Here is a 19,805-nt window from a genome sequence, read left to right as displayed (position 1 = left end):
TGCTTTGTCACAGGAGCTTCTGAGAAGATTGAAGCTGGGAAAAAAACTTGAGTGGGTACATCTATTGCAGGAGGCCTGCTACTAATAAGAGGCACCCATGAAGGTAGTTATAGACTAAATGGAAAAGGCATCTGTAGTAGAACTCTGAGGAAACAGTGCCACTGGCTATGTTGGGAGATACTGGCTCAGATACTGACCTTTTCTAGGCAAATGAAATCTGATCTGTCTGAAATATTCAGTCTGAAGTTCAGTGAATCTGTACTGAACACATTTCTATGTATGTTTGTGGTCCTCATGCCTTTCACTTGTAACAGTACTCTTCCTCCTGAGGACTTGATTACATCTATTACTAGTCGAACATCTGAATGACGCAGAATGCATCTTGTCAGTGATCAGAAGTTTCACCTCCACAGTGCTTGTGCTCTGTGCCCTGTCAGAGTGAGTGGGATGATAGCTGACCGTCTTCTGCTAGGCAGGGTATCTGCCCAGCACTATAGCGCTGGTTTGAGGGCAGGATACTGGCCAGGGCGAGTGCGTGTGTGGTGTTGGTTTTGGGGGTTGGGGAGGGTGCGAGGGTTCCACTCTCTTCCTGCTTCTAAAATGCTGAGACTTTTTGTTGAGGGCATTACTTGGAATGGTTTATGATCTCTCACATCAATTACTGGTGTCTGTTTTCTTCTGGATGCTGGAGAAGTAGGATGGGGAAAGATGATACCAAAATGGCAGCTGATTGGAAGGATGTTAACCATACCCTCATTGTGGCACAGATCTCCCAGTTTTGCTGTACTTTTGTATTTTATACTATTGGATCAATTTGAAATTTGTACATAGAAAACTTAGCCACCATAGTACTAAACACCAAGAAGCTTGAATGTAGTATTTTACAGCAGAATTGGGCAGAGGCAGTTTTGTCTCAACCTGTACATTGCCATTTTCTCTCTGCAGAAGCTGCTGTCTGATGAGAGGTTTGTATCCGTGGAAACAGACTCAGATGAGAAACAGTTGCTTAATCAGATGCTGAATGCCGTCAAAGTGACTCCTTCACTCAATGAAGACCTGCAGGTTGAAGTGATGAAGGTTAGTGTTTCACACACATCAGTACTTGCAACAGAGGCTGGGTGACTGAAAGCTGGAATTAGCAAATAAATTAGCTGTTGCCTTGGAAATCTTCACCTTGGGACAGCATTTGATTCCCTCCTTACTGCTGGCAGATGTCAGTTGTTTTCATTTCTACTTGGTTTGTGTTTCCCTGGGTTAAATAGAAGACAGCTGATATTGAGAAGTCAGCGCACTGGTGGTCCCAGTTTTAGCAAACTGAAACAGGACAATCGGTTCACTCCATGGGAGTTCACAGATAAATGACTTGTAGATCGGGAAGTTTGTGTTTGGTATTGAGCTTTAGTGCTCATGAGGGTGGGCTGTGCAGGTTTGTAATTTTTTGTGCGTGCATAGTTGCTTTTTAGTTTGTTAGGTCTGTGTTCTCTTTGTAAAATGCTTATGATAGAGCATGATTTTTCAAGCACCAAAATGTCCCTGGACTAGAGCATAAGGGAAATTATTCTTTTGTATACTCAGTGAAAACTTCAATTTCTGCAAATGCTTTAGCATTCTTCTGTGTGCCATAGGAAGCTCAGCTGCCAGGAGGTACTGTTTTGGAGGAGAGGTGCTGTTAAATTTCCATGCCCTGTCACTGGGTTGGTTGTATGACTTGCCAGTACTGCCATAAAAATGTGACTTCCAATACTGTATTATTTGTGTGAAGCAATATGGTGTTGGCTAGTTCTCAGATGTTTGGGTGTAAACTTGGTACTACAGGCTTTGTTGTGCTATAATTGGTCAAAACCATTCTGGAACAAACCTGGAGGTCCTTTTTGCGTGTTCACTATACCTAGTACCGACTGATATATTTGGATCTAATACTTTACTGTCCCTTACTTCTGAGTGCACAGATTAGGTATTTTATTTCTTCCTTATATGTGACATCCTTGTTCTTATGAATATATGTTGCCTACCCTGAAACTGCTCTGTATTAGCTGTACTCTTTGCCACTGAAGATGAGTAGCTGAGTGCTATGTGCTCAGTGTCAGAGCATGCAGAAGAGTGAGCCTAGCAGTAGAAAAAAGGGAGGAGGATTTGTGTGGACTGTTACCTGTTTCATAGGAGCAGGCTTCTGCCCACGTACAGGCTTAACTGGTGGCACCCACATCTGCATTCCTAACCCAGCTCACCTCTTTCCTGCCCCTTTTGTCTCTACAGTGGGAAAGGGGAAGAGTTAAGAAGTAGCACTACTGAACCAGCAAGTCTTTCTTGGTATACAGTAATTTTTTGCAAGTCGCTTTTTTAGCTCCTTGAGTGTGGCAGAGTCAGAATCTGCATGCACACTCTTTCTTTAAAAGCAGTGACGTGCATCTGTGACACATTGCCCCCACACTGAGCAGAATGTGAGCACTGTATTTTACTACGGTTACAAAGATATTTCAAGAGACCAGAGGGCCAAAACATGTTGCAGTCAGGGCAGTTAAAACTCGGAGGCATTAAATCTGAGCCTTGCCTAAAGTCAAATCAAGTAGAGATCTTTTCCCATTGTTAACATGAAGGTTACAGATGACATTGCAATACTTGAAAACGTTGTAGCTAACCCCAGCTTTACTGAATGGCTAAAGCCTCTGGGGTGTTTTCAAGCAGCTGGTTGTAGCAATGCATTTATATCCCTGGATCTGCTAAAATATGTCCTCAAGGCAGCATATGAGTGTACGTTAGATGTGTTATTCCATCTGGAGGAGATTGAATATATCTTTATCCATTGCAGATATTAGACACTCCTGAGTGTGAGCGGTTTGTGTGAAACTGGGTCAGCAGTGATACTGGCCTGGTTCTTTGTGACTTGCTGCATGGTTGCACCAGTCTCACAGGTATTAAGAAACAGAGGTGCAGGAGTACAGACTTCACTGTAAGTTGCTGGCATGTAAGCTCCTAAAATCACTTAAATATTTAAAACATTTGTTTTCAATAATATGTGAAGTGTGAATTTCTGACGTACATTTACTGGGAACAACAGGAGATATTTTGCATAGGACTTTTTTAAAAAAAAATCATGTTTGTTTTGATGGTTTATTGTCATCCACCTGTATTGCAGATGCAAGCATGAAGAGATTTGATTAGCTGAGGAGAAGAGTCTGTAAACTTTTTACATTCAGATGACTGCAAGTTGGAATTGGCAGTGAAAGGAAGAACACAGGAGAGAGGCATAAGTGCAGCTGGTTGCCTTGCTTGATCTGCTTTTGGAACCTGTCAAATATTATTGTAAAGGGCCAGCATTAAACAGAAATGGAATAGAGTAACGATAATGGTTGCTGTAAATAAATGGAGGGGAGTACTAGCTGGACCAGTTTTGGCACTAAAAACCCAAAGCATTTGGGGCCAGTTGTAAAAGTGGAACAGCACTCGCTAATTTATGGCTAGGTACCAAATCCTCCTTATTTTCAAGGGTGAGTGTCATGGCATGCTCTACAGATTCCCAGGTTGGAGGATCACAAAAAGCGTGCTGACAGTGTTAAAGCTTAAGAGCCAGGGCTGGGAATGGTGCTCCTGGGCAGCCAGGGAAGATTCATACTGCCAAATGCAGCTGTCAAGATGAACTGAAAGCTTTCCTCTCTCACAATACATCTCTCCTCTGTGCTAGGTGAGGCGTCTCTTATCCTTTTTATAAACTTTGATTTAAAGTGGAATTTTACTTTTTGTGATAAGTAAATATTAAACTGAACTCCAGGTTGGGGACTGCTGCGGCTATCTCTAGTTCTTCTGAATGCCAGTTGTGGATTGCACCTTTCTCTTAGATGTTTCATACAGAGTGATTATGCGGGGAAATTCCCCCCCTTGAATTTCCAGACCACAAGTGATAAAGTCTTTGTTTATCTTTCTGCAGGACACCCTTATTATTACTAAGCAATGGGTAATTCTTATATCAACAGCAGTTTTGTGCCCAAAAGAAGGCAGTGGTCTTTTCAGTGAGGAAGGGGGAAACACTATGCTTTCTCTGTGATGTGAATGAGCACCTGTAACAAACACAGGTGTACTGACTGCATTTGATTTCCCAGATAGTGAAAGCAAGCTGTCTGGGATTTATAGATTTTTCTTTCAGGTATTGACCTGTTGAGCCTAATATTTCTTTAGAATATCTCAAAGACTGCTGTCAGTGTGTTCTCTGTACCTCTGATACATTTTATGACAGAGATTTATTAGCATTTTCACACTGTGGACTAAATTGAGCTTATTTAGGTGCTTTAAATCATATTAAAAGATACTGACAAACCAGGTAATCCAGAAGGCTCCAGAGGGAGCAAGCAGTGTATGTGACGCAGGGCCACTTTAGCGTTCACCTTTGCCATTACCATGATACTTTGCTATTACACTGAAATGCCCTCTAATATATGTATTACCAGTTTGTGGGTTTGCTATGCTCAACTGGCAGTATCAAGGGAATGAAAAATCACACAATCATACAGTGCCCATTTGTTGATCTCCTTGTAATACATCAACAGTATCACAGAATGGCCAGGGCTGGAAGGCACCCCTGGAGATCATCTAGTCCAACCCTCTGCCAAAGCAGGTTCACCTACAGCAGGTTGCACAGAGTCGCATCCAGGTGGGTTTTGAATGTCTCCAGAGAAGGAGACTCCACAGCCTCTCTGGGCAGCCTGTTCCAGTGCTCTGTCACCCTCAAGGGAAAGTTCTTCCTCATATTCAGGTGGAGCTTCTTGTGTTTCAGTTTGTGCCTGCTGCCCCTTGTCCTATCGCTGGGCACCACTGAACAGAGCCTGGCCCCATCCTCTTAACACTCGCCCTTAAGATATTTCTGTGCATTGATAAGGTCCCCTCTCAGTCTTCTCCAGGCTCAACAGGCCCAGCTCTCTCAGCCTTTCCTCATGAGGGAGGTGCTCCAGTCCCCTCATCGTCTGTGCAGCCCTCCGCTGGACCCTCTCCAGTAATTCCCTGTTTCTTTTGGACTGGGGAGCCCAGAACTGGACACAGCACTCCAGATGTGGCCTCACCAGGGCAGAGCAGAGGGGGAGGCCAACCTCCCTCGACCTGCTGGCCATGCTTCTCCTAATGCACCCCAGGATCCCATTGGCTTTCTTGGCCACCAGGACACTGTTGACTTATGGTCAACCTGCTGTATCCACCAGGAAGGACTCCCAGGTCCTTCTCTGCAGAGCTGCCTTCCAGCAGGCCAGCATGTATGAGGATGTTATGGGAGACAGTGTCAAAAGCCTTGCTGAGGTCAAGGTAGACAACGTCCACTACTGTCAATCCATCACAGAAGGCTCTCAGGTCGGTCAAGCATGATTTCCCCTTGGCGACTCCATGCTTACTGCTCCTGATAACCGCCTTTTCCTCCACATGCTTTGAGATGACCTCCAGGATGAGCTGTTCCATCGAGGTGAGGCTGACCAGCCTGGAGTTTCCTGGGTCCTCCTTCTTGCCCTTCTTGAAGACTGGAGTGATGTTGGCTTTCCTCCAGTCCTCAAGCACCTCTCCTGTCCTCCATGACCTTTCAGAGATGACGGAGCGTGGCTTGGCAATAGCATCTGCCAGCTCCCTCAGCACTCGGGGTACGTGCTGTCGGGGCCCGTGGATTTGTGGGTGTGAAGTTTAAGTGATTTCTAACATGATCCTCCTCAACCAAGGGAAAGTCTTCCTTTCTCCAGTCTTTGTCTCTTGCTTCCAGGGTCTGGGACACTTTGAGGACTGGCCTTGGCAATAAAGGCTGAAGCAAAGGCGGCATCCAGTAACTCCCCCTTCTCTGTATCCTTTGTCACCAGGGCACCCACCTGATTCAGCAGTGGGCCCACTTTTTCCCTAGTCTCCGTTTTCCTAACATTCTGCTTGGAGTAGCCCTTCTTGTTGTCCTTGATGTCCCTCGCCAGATTTCATTCCAAATAGACCTTAGCTTTCTTTATTGTATCCCTGCATGTTCTGGCAACCTATTATCCATGATGAACAGCAATTTCATTTAGGAAAGGTTAGTTTATTCCCAGCGACTCCAGCTCGTGTTTGTTAGTGGATTAGATGTACTGCTTGCTGATGGGCAAAATTTTTATGGTTTTCTTTTGTAGGCATTCAGTGAGGAGTCAGCCAGAAGTCTTTAATCTGTGAACGAGGTTTAATGAACCCTTGCTAAATCTGCTGTGTGAAGGCAATCTTTTCTCTTTGTCTCTTCACTGATCCATTAATACAGCGTTTGGCAACTGTCCAGTAATAATACTAGCCAGCTCTTCTTGTGATTTCAGTTTTCATTTTGGATATATTCAGAACTGAAATCTGAACTAGAGATCTGTGGAAAAACTTAGCTTGTGTAAGGATAGGCAGAATGGAGCAAATGGTTCTGCCTCTGAAATGCTGGTTTTAGGTTGGGTATTTTTAATTGTCCTTTCCAAGATCACTACCAGAATGCTTTAAAGATGCAAAGTAATTCTTCGAGTACTAAGCCATCTTCTAGTCTTTATTTATTTTTTTCTGTAATAAATAATTTTGACTGGACCACAGTTACGGTGTCATATTAGTAATTTAAGAAGGTCACTGTTGAAGAGATACAAGGTGTAGTAGAAAGTTTGGGGTCAAATTTTTGTTGGCGGTTAGTTTTTTAACAGTCATAGTTGACCTGTGTTAGGTTCTGCACAACCATGTTGCTCATGGAGATAATTCTGATCTAATGCAAATATTGGATTAAGTTGGATTGTGCTTGAGCAACTGAGCAAAACTTCCTGTTAAATTTTTCAGAAAACTTGGCAGGAACTTTGCCATTGAACAGGAAGCCTAACTTTTTTCTTTTTCCAGGACATGGAGGGTTTGATGGGGAGCTAGTTATTAGTTAACCTTTTTTCTTTGGCCCTCCATGACAGAGCACATACCGTATGATGTATTTGAAGAGTAGTTCTAAATTGTTAGATTGAAAATGTTGACAGAACACAACTGTAAAATCCTAGTCTCTGTGGATGATTGTTCTGCACTTTTTCATGAATACTGGTAAATGAGCTGATCACTGTAATAAATATCTGTATATTTAAATATAGTGATTTAAATAAATCACTGTAAAAAATAAAAGATATTGCACAAATATCTATATCTTTGAATTGTTTTAAGGTTAATGTTTATGGAGTGTATCTTTCCACATACAACTTGGTTATGCTTAACAGAATATCATTTGCAACTGTTCTTTGTCTTGAACTGTAATATTAAATAGAGGAGGAAGCTGGACTGAAACAACTTGGATTTAAAGGTGTATGTAAACTATGTTATTGCCTGTGCTGCCTCTTTGTGACAAGACATGTTTAATAGTTTTATATAGGAATAAAAAGAGTGATTTCGCTGCGTGTTAAAAATAATAGTTCATTGGTGCAACAGTAAAAATTTAACTGGTAGATGGAGAAGAGAGACTCATTATCAGGATGAGAATCAGAAACCCAATTGCTGATACGTGCTGTTAATCTACATACTTTAATTAATATATCATTTTGGAATAAGAGATAACTTTTTCCCCTCAGTATGTGTTATGCACTGCATTACTGCAAACATTTATCAATACCACTTGCAATATAAATTGCAGTTCAGTCTCTTTCTGAGCAGAGAAGGACTATGTTTCAAATAAAGTAAAAAATAAAGACCATTATTCAACTTACTTGCATGCTTTAATTCAGAACAGGTTTAAAATTTATATTAATAAGAAAAAATGTATAAAATGCTGAAAATCTGTGGAAGAAAGTTTCACCTGAGTGTTAGTTCTTGTAACAGTGGTGACTGATATGAGTTGTCATAAGCAGTAACTGAGTTTTGTCCAGTCCATAATCTAGAGATGTGTTAGCAGTCTGCGCTGCAAAAGACTGCACTCTTTAAAGACTTGCACAGTCTCATGCAAATAAGATTATTCTCTAAGATCAGCCCTGCCTGGGAATGCTAGCTAGAGTTCTTAGTGCTTTCTGTGCTTAGCCTTTTCGTAAGTTAAATTATTGTAATATAGGCCAACTACAAATCCAGACTCTCTTGGGTTTACTTTTCTGGGTTTGGTTTGGGTTTTTTTGGTGTTTTTTTTTCCCCTTTTGGTTAGTTTTTAAAATCATTGTATTCATGTGCTTAGTTATGAGTAACCAGGTTAATTCTAATGGATTGAGTAATCTGCCTTGCATGTTTCAAGATAAGCTCATCCTTTCCCAAGTTAATTAGAACTACAGTAAATGCCTAGTACTTACAATTAAGATTGTGGTTAAAAAACTCCCCTGGTTCTTAGGCGTCTGGCCATTGTAGCAGAAATTGCAGTTTTGAATTAAATACCTGAGCTTTCTCCTTAATGGCTGCAAAAGAATGAGGATGATAATGGCCTGAATATGGCCAAATGGATACTGGGTGGGTGCAGCCTAAACCAGTCAGTAGTAAATGCAGCATCTCAAAAATCCAGCCTCTTTCCAGGATCTGTGGCTCTTTCTCGGTACCTTTCTGTGCTTGAATTCATAGGCCTGAGCAACCTCTGGGGGTCTGGGCAGCTGTGTGACTAAAAATCTAAGCATAGGGTCGTCCTGTCTCTTAAAACGTTTGCAGCATAGACAGATAGGTGCAATTTCTTGCCTGGAGTAATTCTGACACAAAAATTTTAACCTTCTAAGTGTTCCCTCAGCTTTGAGGTTATATAGGTGGTTTTGGACAGAGAATGCACTCATTCTGTCATGTTGGAACTGTCCTGCTTGATCTGACGTAATCAAAATCATTGGGGTTGGGCACAAAAAGCAGTAATTGGAGCAATACTCTACCATGGGGCTGAAACAATCACAGGAAGGGTAAGGGGGTGGGATTCCTGTCCTCTGTCCTCTGTGGTCATTCCTTCTGCAATCATGGATGCATGGATGGATGGCAGAAGGGTTTCTTACTCCAGGTTAACTCAGCAGTAGGTTTCTTTCTGGGTTTTCTGATAAATGACTAGTCTTGTGAAGAGAAAAAAAAACCCAAACCTGTGATATGGTGTGATCAAATACTATATTGCAGTATATATGCACAAGAGTAGAGTTAATAGTACACAGATTTTGTTGTTTAGAGTTTTTTGTGTGTGTTTTTGGAGTGATTGTGACAGGTGTCTTTTTTGTAGCAGTGCAGATTTTGCAGAAATTAAGTCCAACGGTGCCTGTGTTTCTTCATCAGAGCTATTCTGTGCTGTGCAGCATATGCGAGCAGTGAGTCATTGGGTCATACCTGCAGGTTTTCCAGTGCCAGTATGGAAAGTAGCAAGTACCTAGCTCTGGAAAGTGTCATTTAAGACCTGTCCAGTGTGGAAGTACAAATTCTTACAGACTTTCTTTTGTCTTAGACACATACCAAGAACCTGGAGCTTGTTTTACCATTAAGAAAGTGAATAGGAAAGACATTGTGTGATCACAAAACCAGATACAGAAACCCTTCAGCTTTCATCTATTGCCATTTAATCTTTTCCCTGCTGCCAGACATTAATGCTTACTGAAGGTGACAGTGCCAAGTTCTGCCAGCCAAGTTGGCCACATAACAGTGGCAGGGAAGGGCCATTTGCCATAGCATTTACATGCAATTATACATGTACTCCAGATGTGCCACAGGTAACATGCACCCAGCTTAGACTTTCTCTGCTTCTGAGATTCCCCTGGTAAGGGCTGCTGCCGCCGTAGCTGTTAACACCATTTGGTCTTGGGGGCAGCTGAGGAGAGAACTTGTGTCCCAATAAGCTGTTCTGATACTGTCAGCCAGCTCCTGGGGATCCTCTTCCCTAGAGCTCCTCACCTGTATCTCTTGTGAAGGGGGAAAAAGATAATTGAAACTTCACGTGGCATAGTGGTTGATGTTGCATCTGCAAAACCAGCTTATATGGTTTTTTAGTATCTCTTTCCTAGATGCAGGTCAGGAGATGATCAGGGATAGGGTGAAATCCTCTGGCAGGACAGACAGCCTGTGGGATGTCACTTAGGTTGTCTTCAGGCTAACTTCTTGTCAATTAATCTAGTGACTTGGAACAGTAATTTTAAATTAGCTGTTGTAAAGTGCATTGCCACACAGGAAATTCCCCTGATGTAGTTTTGGTGGAACCTTGCATGTATATAAGAGTAAGGCAATTTTCTTCCCTCTCCCCTGCCCAAAAAATTCACTTGTTACCAAGAATAAATGTCAGAATTTTCCATCCAGGGGATATATGTTTTTTTTCCTTGACAGCTCTGTGTTTACTTACACCTGTGTTGACATCCTTTCTGATTGTTTTGGTAGTGGATGCATGTAATTTCATTTTTATTTGGGAACTCTTGAAACTTTTTGTTGGTATTTTTCAGTTTGGTATTTGTTCTTTTTCAGTTTTGTTTTACTCGGATTATCTATCTTCTGATTCATAAAGTCATGCAGTATACCTAAATAGGCTGTAACCTATGAAGGGGAAATGCCATCCTAGCAGAGCTAGTCAGCCTTTTTTTTAATCTTCCCTGTCTTTAAGTGTTGTAATTCTAAAGATAAAAGCCCCTGTCAGAGCTCTAAGAAAACCTGTTAAATGTCTGTTAAGCAATTGCTTTAAATAATTTCTTTCCCTTCTACAACTGTACTATACAAGCAGAAGTTTCACTTGGTTTCATGCTACCATAAATAGTGTTCAGCAGTAGTTCTGTTTTACTCTAGTGAACTAATGGGGATTGTCTTCTGGGAGCGTTCAGCATGTCACCACTGATAATGTGTGAGGTTCTGTACCAGGTACAGTCCTTTCATTTGAAGCCCTGGTGCATTCATAATGCTGAGCACCCGTTGCTGCTGTGATAGCAAGGTGTTTTACGGGTTTACTGGTTCATAGAAGCCACTGTCTCCTTTCCCTCCATAATTAAAATCTGTTGTTTTGTACAGTGTTACATGGTGACACAATGTACATGGGTTCATTAATACACTTTGTTTCTCTTGCCCTTGTTTACCTTCAAGGCCAAAGAATGCAACATGAACAGGTAACTAGTTATACTGCCAAGTAGGAGGACACCTCCTGTCCAGACTATTTTGCAGAGATACTAGATGACTGCTTTAAATGTCAGATTACTGAACAAGAGGAAGCATTGTCCTGCCTTGTCTTCTGGCTGGGTTTTTCCTTTGGGGGGGGAGGATTTGAGAATCATCTGAGCATATATTACAACTAAGTTTACAAGCCTGCATGTCAAGTCAGCCAGGAAAGATTTCCTTTATGAAAACCACAAAGGGATTAGAGACGGCTGCAAAATTCAGCACTCATAAGGACTAAAATGTCTACGTGCATCCCAACTAGGAAAAACATGAATGTGCAGAGGATTTTGTCAATGGGACTTTGTGTGCTGGAATAGAAAAAGAATAGCAGTAGTATATGGATGTTGGATTTCACACTTAAATACAGTGACGTGTGAATCTTAGGTGATTACAGATTACAATTGCTTTAAAGTTGTGTACCTTTTCCCTCTTTCTCCATCTTGGAGATACTACTTGCTTTCTTACACACCTTGTTTATTTGATGTGACTCCACCATAATCTATTTGATGTGAGAATCGTCTTTTACTACAAAGGCGTCCTAAACACTTGGGGAACTTGGCTAGCAACACTTAGCAGTCTTAAAACCTAAAAATGTTCCCTCTTTTTACCGCTTCAAGAGACCTCTCTTAAAATAGGGGATAGACATTGTAATGTCAGTTTAATTATACTGCAGTTCAAATCCTGTACATTTTGTGTCAATTGACCTTTGTTATATCGTCAGAAGCACCTCTTTTTTTACTTTGTTTGTTTCTGCTTAATGTGAAAACTGTACATGTGTGCACTCTTATACTACAGTTGGTACCCTGGGGCTCTGGGGAGTAGGAATTGTATTCTTTGTTCCATGACAGTCAGAGCTTCAGCAGTAATTAAAATAAATACTTTCATTATGGATAAGCCATTTATGGAAATGTGATTTCATCCAGGCATTTACAAGGTAATGCAAGCCAATTAGAAAATCTTGGAGGTTGTGTGACTTTGAAATTATGCAGACAGTCATGTAAGTTCCTTCTTTAAAAAAGCATAGATGGGGAAAAAACATGTTTTGGAGTCCATACCGATTAAGATCTCATCAAAAGCTGATTTTTCAATTATGTTTTGTACTGAAGGTGTTACGAGGAATTGCTTTCTAGGTTTGTTTCTGCTTCCACTACCAGTGGTTGCAAAACCAAAATGTCATTGCCCAAGAAAACATATCTTTTTTTTCTTTCATTTTTTAAAACAGAGACTGCTCGAGTTAGTGTCATGAGTAGTTAAGCAGCCTATAGGATATACTATCTGGAGACTTAGTGTTTTTAGTGGATCTGGATGATTAAATTTGGTTTTGTTTGTTTTTAATCCTATTTTTCACCTAGTAATCTAAGAGAAGCCTGCTGTCTTCCTGTTTGTTCCACATAAATGAGGAGACACACAAGTTGAGTGTCTGGAGCATTGCCAAGACTGTAAATGAGCCCTGCAGCAGTGTTGATGGAAGTCATAGCTGAGAGCAGTCTCGTGCATTGATCAGAGACCATCTTTCAGATCTCACAAATGGCTTGTGAAGGAAGATGGTAGCAAGTGGAGTAAGCCAAGAATATGCTGTCTGATAACTTGTTATGCTTCTGTCATTTGATCACATCAGATCATATGCCCTTTCTCTAACTAGTAGGTTCCCAGATCTCATTTTATATAAAGAGTAGCAGTCAAGACTTAGCAGTCTTTGCTGAAATTCCGTATTGCTTCGTAGCAAGGTTTTGATCATTACTTCTTTACTGTGCTTGATATACCTGACTTTTCTATCATTCATCTGTTGTAAGCAGGTAATTGACACTTGTGACAGAAAAGATTAGGCATATATGTGCTAACTTTTCACAGTTCAGCTCCATAAAGGTAGGAAACTTAAAAATAATAAAAAAAGAGGGAGGGGGAGAAGAGATTGTGAAGAGCAAGGGCTTATAAGACTGCCTAAACTGGTGTGCATTTCTCTGTATTCTAGTGTGTGGGTTCCAGGTTTTGATCTATGCATTAGATATTAACAAACTGTACAAAGTCAAGGTGGTACAAAAGAGCAGAAAATCACATCAAGCAAACAAGGTTTTACAAGCAGGGAAAATCAGGGCATGTGAACTGCTGAGTAAGATTAGTCATAGGTCTGGCTGTCTGTCTTGGCTCTTAGCACGGTAAGAGATTTCTCAGTGGGAGGTGACAGTTGTTTCTTTCTGGGTTTATGAACTATGCACTACACCTGGGTTTTACACAGCAGTGTATGGAGAGTACAAATCCCATTTTTTTCCTTAAATACTGAATATATTTTTAAGCCAGCTGCCAAGCTCTCACAACTATTAGAAATGTCAATAAAATTTCAGGGTAGCTAACAGCTGAAAAAATGAGACCCCACCGCTGTCTGTGAGGCTGGCCAGTAGTTTAGAATTCACTTAGTGCCAAACAAAATTTTGGTTTTGAAGTTCTAAATTTTGCAGGTATGGGCTGAGCAGCAGATGGAAATAACAGCCCTTGTAACTTCTGTACTTATTAACCAAATGAGATTATTGAGGGGTTTTATAACTGACAGTTTCCTTTTCAGCTATTCTGTAGGATTTGCTCTGTGGACAGGAAAAAAGTTATCACTGTTCCTTGTCACTGGCACTTGTCTGTGTACCAGCAAGTGCAGCGAATTGCAGAGAACTTTGCAGAGTTCATGCCAACAAATACAAAGCACGGCATTCTTAATCGTTTGTAATTAGGATTAGATTTCCTTCTCCAGCAAGTTCAAGTGCTCTATAGTTTGTTTCTTAATACTGAGGTAGGCTGCGTCATGCTTTTAAGATGAGAAAATCCATTTTGCCCATTTCACAAAAAAGGGAAACTATGAAGAAGAAACTTGGCTCAGAAACTTTGCTCTAAGTGTAAATGTTAAATATTTTATAAAGGTTATATAGTCCAGGACTGTTGTACTTCGGAAGAGTAGCATGTCTTTTTCTGTTCTCATTGCCTCTAGTATTTATCCACATTACTCAGCTTCTATTTATGAAGGACTGAGTGAGAGTCAAGGCAAGATAACAGGTATAAACAAATGTAAAATCGTCATTACATAGTGGTTTTCTTGGAACGCTTTTTATAGTTAAACCATCTTCTGCAAAAATAGGATCGAGCTCCTGCCTGCTTTTTTATTTACAAAACAAAGAAGCAAACAAAAAAACCCCACAACCTTTGGAGTGAGGTGTGACATCCTGCCATGAAATACAGTTTTTCTGCTGAGAAAAATACTTGTAAAGGTGCAGTGCAGAGAAACTTTTCAGGCTCCCAGAATGCAAAGAAGGTTATTTATGTCCTTCTCCAGAAAAATGGCACACTCATTCATGGACAGGATCTTCTGTCTGTATCTGTAAGAGGAAATAGCTGGTGCTCAAAGCTGCTCTTGGACAGAGAATTCGAATTCTCGTACAGTTATTAAATGCCTGCTTTCCAGTAATGGATTTTTTTCCCCTCCCTTGTGCAAAATAAGTGCAGAGAGGAATAATCTCCCAAGCAGAGATTCAGTAGTAATGATGGGTGTTCAGTGGCTCCAGCATTGCTAAGCGATGCTATATTAGAATTGTCTGCTTCTCTTTAACCCGCAGATCAGCATTTTCTTTTTGTTCTTTATGAAGGCTCTGAAATGCTTCTAGAGATTATCACTACCTAGAGAGAAGGTACAGCTTGCACCTGAGAGGTGATCTGGTTTTCTGCTTCAAGTGTCACATTATGATTTTTTGCTGTTGCACCGTAATGTGGAAACTGTGCAACACAAGGAACCAAAGGGCAATAATCTTTTTAAACACGCATCCCTTTGCCTCCTTTTTTTAACTTGCAAGTTCTGATCAGACACACTGTGGCAATTGTTTTGTATTCTAAGATGAGGAGATTACCCCAGGGTGTTGTGCATTAGTAGCTGTCACAGAACCTACTCATAAAATAAAAACCTAGTACCAATGAAATGTATGTGGTAATAAGAGAAACGGTTAACAGCCAGTAATGCTAACTTATCTGATGCTTTGAATTTCCTTGTGAAGCAGAAAACAGCAGTTCTTAGGAGCTGAGAAGTTGTAGGGACCAATACGTTAGTGTTAATGTCATTGATATTTGCTGGTACCCTTATCCCAAGAAATTCATGTTGTTTCAGACCAAGCAAAGCATAAATTCTGGCACTGGGGGAATTTTATGCTTTGAAGGAGAGAGGACAGTAGTTCAGACTCTCGGTCTTCTGTGGGCAGGAGGGATTGGAAAGGAAGACAAGGAGGGAGGACACCTCTAGACACCAAAGGCATCACACCACAGCACCTCTCACCATGTTTCCCCACTCACCCACCACACTACCCCCGGTAGATCACACCACATTCCTGCTCCACTTCTCGTCAAAGTAAGGTGTTGGATGAGGCTTTTAGTTCTTAGTCTTCCTGCTGAGTTTGAGACAGGACAAGCCTTCCCTGATGAACAGGGGCTTGTGAATTGTTTTTTAGCTGCTCATTATCAAATGACTGTAATCACTTACTGGAAATATGCTAGGCTGGGAAATCCTCATGTCAAGCAGCAATTAATGGCTTGTTTCACATAATACATATTTATCTGTGTCGCCTAAGTAATAACTTGTATTACATGCATTTTTTCATTCCTCCTTTGTTATCCTGATAGAAATGAATGGAAGGACTGATTATAAATCATGCAAAGCTTGCAGTTAGAGTATGAATGGATTCTGGCTATCGAGTTCGAGGCCAAAGTTGATCACAGGGTTGTCTTTCCATCCATGGTCAGACATAGGAGACTGCAATAAATCATGCATTGGGCTGTACCTTTGGGGCCAGCAGTTGCAGCTTCTCAGGAGGAAGCAACTTGATCGTGCCATCTCCTTTATCCTGGTAACACGTGGTCCTAAGAAACTTCTGATGTCTGCTCTAAAAATGGAAGGAGCTGTGGCTGAAAGCACATGGGTGGGGAAGGGAGGCAATAATGGATGAAACTCACACTTTTTTTTCTTCCCCCTTCTCTCTTGATTCAAGGTCTTGCTCTGTATAACATATACTTCCACATTTGAGCTGAATGGGAGTTCAGTGTTGAAGATTGCGGAGGTAAGTGCCTCTGTCATACCCGTGATTGTGTCACGTAACATTCCCCCGCTACCTAGACTGTGTCTTCCATACATACCCTGAAACTAAACTAGTCCAAATCATAATTACCATCCTAAAGGCTGGTATTACTTCTTGTCTAGTGTGAAAAAATAGTTCCAAGTTAGGTGGGGTTGATGGGCTTGCATGGGAAGGCACTAGGGAACTGACTGACAGTTGTGCATTACAGTGTTGCACGTTTACTAATCCTCATATTCACTTTACTTTGCCTTTTGCAATAGAAAAAATTCCTTGAGTTCTTTATAAAACAACACTGTGCTGATTCCTTACCTGCTGCAAGTCTAAAACTAGTGAAGTTTTCTCAGAGAGGCATGTAGGCTGTAACGTACTGTATTGGCCCATATAAGTGCCACCAACGTGCCTCGTTAGCTTTGTGTGTATCTTTTTCCTAATACATCCAAGTAAAAGGTTTATTACACCTCTAGATACGTGGTGTTGTCCTGGTGCTATTAGCCACTCTTCTCCCTTTATTCCATTAGATTTTAGTCTGAATTACATTGTAAAGGAGCTTTGGCTGTAGAAAAAATATACCTGCGTGTTTGTTAAGTGAGCCTTTGTAGATGGATGATATTTTTAGCACAGTGTGTAGCAAGCCATGAGGCTGTTTGTTCAGGTTAGAGAAGATGCACAGGAACACTTAAGCCTCCCATGAAGCACTTGCTATTGTGTGCAGAACATATAAAATTATATTGTTAACATGGTATGGGGAAAGCTAATGTTTGTGGAACAACGGAATGGTTATAGACATGTCATACACTCCAAGTATATGTAGACATTTGTAGTGTTCCTTCTCAGGTTTTAGTATTTTGGGTGGAGTTTTCCATAAAAAAGAAAAATCCCATGTGAAAATAGCTCACTTTACCTGGAAGTTACAGTATACAGTATTTTCTAAGTTTAGGAATAAAATTGACCTTGCATTGTCATATTGGAAGCTGAAAATGGGGATGTAGGGATAACAGGGAGCCAAAGAAAACATCTGCCAGTTTGTAACAAATGGACTTTAAAAGGCAGAGATACAACATAAACAGTTTGTGTATATAACATACATAGGATTAAAAAAAAAAAAGTAGTAATTATTCCAGATGTCCTGCACCACTTAAACTTTGGTTTTTCTTGTGCTATGTGAGACCATAAGGTTTGGCTGTATTTGGAGGTCTTTGTAAGTCCCACCTGCAGCAAGGATGAACTGAACTGGTATTTAGAGCAAGTCACAACTTTTAAAGTTTTACTAAATGCTCTTTACATCAATGTTCCAAACTGAAGAAAATACAGATAGTTTCCCCTGCTGTAGTTTTTCTCAGCAGACTTTCTAACATGCAAAGCAAAAGCTTAGTGTATCTCTTTGCTGTAGGTAAAGAGCTCTAGCTTAGTCAAAATACTTGCTGGGAAAAGTATTTAATGGCTCTAAACCCTTCAGATTTCAATCTTTAAGAGCACTGCCTAAGACTAGGGGGGAAATGGCCCATCAGTCATGCTCTGTGTGCTATAAGCTGTATCAGAAATCGTATTTTCTGTTCTCTGTGTAAATTTGGATAACAAATGTTATTCATTTAAAGCATCCTGAAAAATGGCAGTTTTCTTTCATAGACTGGAGTTAAACCCTGCTGTTCTTGGTAGTTGCACTTCACTTTCATTCCCAAAAGGCTAGCCTGGCTCTTAAAAACCTTTACTAGTAGAGTGGCACAAATTAGCACAATGATAGCTTCTCCTTTTTCTGTTGAAGCGAAGAGGAGGAGCTCTGATGCAGGCTGATGAGATGTGCCAGCAAAGCAAACAAAACTTCAGTTTCCTTTAGGGAATTGGAACAAGCTGTAATACAGAGCATGCGTGTTTCTATTTGAAGTGTTTGGAGGTACAGCTATTGTCCCCACACCCTGAGAAAATACTGCCTCATTCAATGCCAATGTCTTTCTAATTAATTAGCCAGTCCCACCAGGCACATACGTACTTCCTCAGGTTCCTCCTGGCCAGGTTTTAGGTAAGGCAAAGACTTTAGCAGCTGGAATCAATATGCCTTGGTATCTGAATTCTGCAATTTATAAGCAGTAGGAAACAGAAAATAATTTCTGAGTTCAGCATTTGCTTAGCATTTATTTTTCTGACCTGCTGTAAGGGAAAGGTGGCAGAGAGGAGCTTTCTGCTCCAGTGCCCCTGCTATTTGACATTTCTTTCCGAGTCAGTCCCTTAGCTTTCCTAGCCTGCCCTCTGCAGCAAAGTGGAGCCACTGCAGAATCAGAAAGGTGCTGCCTGCGTTACCGGTAGAAATCTCTGGGGACTGCCTGACAAACAAGGCTGGAGTCTGGCCATTTTGCCCTGCCAGATCATTCTCAATTCATGTGCACAAAATAGTGGCACCTCAGATCTTTCTGAACATTATCAGCTTCGAATTAAGGAAGCATCCAACATGAAGAGTACTATATTTTGTGGCGTAAGTATTAACAGTATTGAAGACAGACTGAATCTTGCTCTGTGCGCCTTCCCATGCTTGCCTAGACCCCTGCAAGAAAATGTAGTTTATGCTGTTGCTTGTTTTCATGTGTGTATTTGTTACTCTCGTCTACTTTATGGAGGTTTGATTTGTTTAACATTGTTGGTTTTCATTGGCTAACCCTTCTGTGTTTTGCTCTTAGTTGTGTTTTGCATGCCATAGAGCTGGAAGTCCCCGAATGCATGAAATGATCAAAATGTCCATTGCACACCTCCTTGGGGCCCTGAGCTCTCGCATTTTTACTGGTGGTTCTTCATCAATGGCTTTTCAAAAGGTACCTTGCCCAGCCATTTTAGAACACAGGCCTTCCATAAGATCGGAGCCCAAGTGGAAAGGACTGTTGCTCATTAGCTGGCATGGGGAGGGGAGAGAAGGAGATACCAGTCATGCTCTTTCCAGAAAGTCAGCCTACATCCTAAGAATGGTATTTCATCAATTAATTCAGGTACTCTAGAAAAAGGCTTACAGCTCAAGAGGAGAATGATCTCAGCAGCACTGGAATGGTTTGGCCTCTACAAAGGACTGTATATGATTAACAGAATTTAGGGTTTTTTGTCCACTGGAGTTCAGGTCATAGCTGAATGAGATGATGGGCAGAGTTGGTCCAAGCCCTCTTTTAACTTACAAGACCATCTTCATCACTGACATTGATCTCTAGCTAAATAAAATCCCTTCTTTGTTTGGCAGCTCTTGGAATCTTGAAAAAGGGCAACAAGAATGAGAGGCTGTCGGTTCAGTCCCTTATATCCTGCAAATGCATGTAACTGTAACCTGTTCTAGTATATGGTCAAAGGAGATAGTCGGTCTGAGTTTGTCATTTGCATAGTGTTTCTAGCATGAGATAGAGTGATACACATACACTTGAAAAACTCTGAAGTCCTGTCTGTCAGCGTAGTTGGGAAATAAGGGAAGATAAGGCAAGAGCCATAATTAAGTAGCTTCTGTGTGTGATGTCTTAGATCACTCACTAAAGATACTGTTTGTATCCAAGAAACTCAGTAATGTCTTGTGCTTGTGGCTTTACTGAAATGCTGAGATGTGAGGTTGCCCAAAGTGAGGAAGTCAGAAGGGTTTTAGGAACATACCTATATTTTTTTTTCCACTCTAACAAATGCAGAAGTGGGCCAGCAACATCTTAAACTGCA

The 19,805-nt window shown here is 41.0% G+C and overlaps 1 protein-coding gene across 6 annotated transcripts in view; it reads left to right on the top strand.

Annotated features, from left to right (window-relative positions):
- ARFGEF3 (ARFGEF family member 3) overlaps nt 1-19,805 on the top strand; it is a 96,870-nt gene that overhangs the window by 20,250 nt on the left and 56,815 nt on the right. For 3 of the 6 annotated variants that reach the window (XM_040598040.1, XM_040598039.1, XM_040598038.1), the window contains exons 4-6: nt 946-1,077; nt 16,047-16,115; nt 18,803-18,934. In XM_040598040.1, coding sequence (XP_040453974.1) covers nt 946-1,077; nt 16,047-16,115; nt 18,803-18,934 — 333 coding nt within the window. The remainder of the gene's footprint in view (nt 1-945; nt 1,078-16,046; nt 16,116-18,802; nt 18,935-19,805) is intronic. The other 3 variants (XM_040598043.1, XM_040598042.1, XM_040598041.1) reach the window with 1 other exon arrangement.

Source organism: Falco naumanni, chromosome 6 (genome assembly GCF_017639655.2).
Source record: "Falco naumanni isolate bFalNau1 chromosome 6, bFalNau1.pat, whole genome shotgun sequence".
Taxonomy (NCBI): Eukaryota; Metazoa; Chordata; class Aves; order Falconiformes; family Falconidae; genus Falco; species Falco naumanni.
This window is presented reverse-complemented; position numbering and strand designations above follow the sequence as displayed.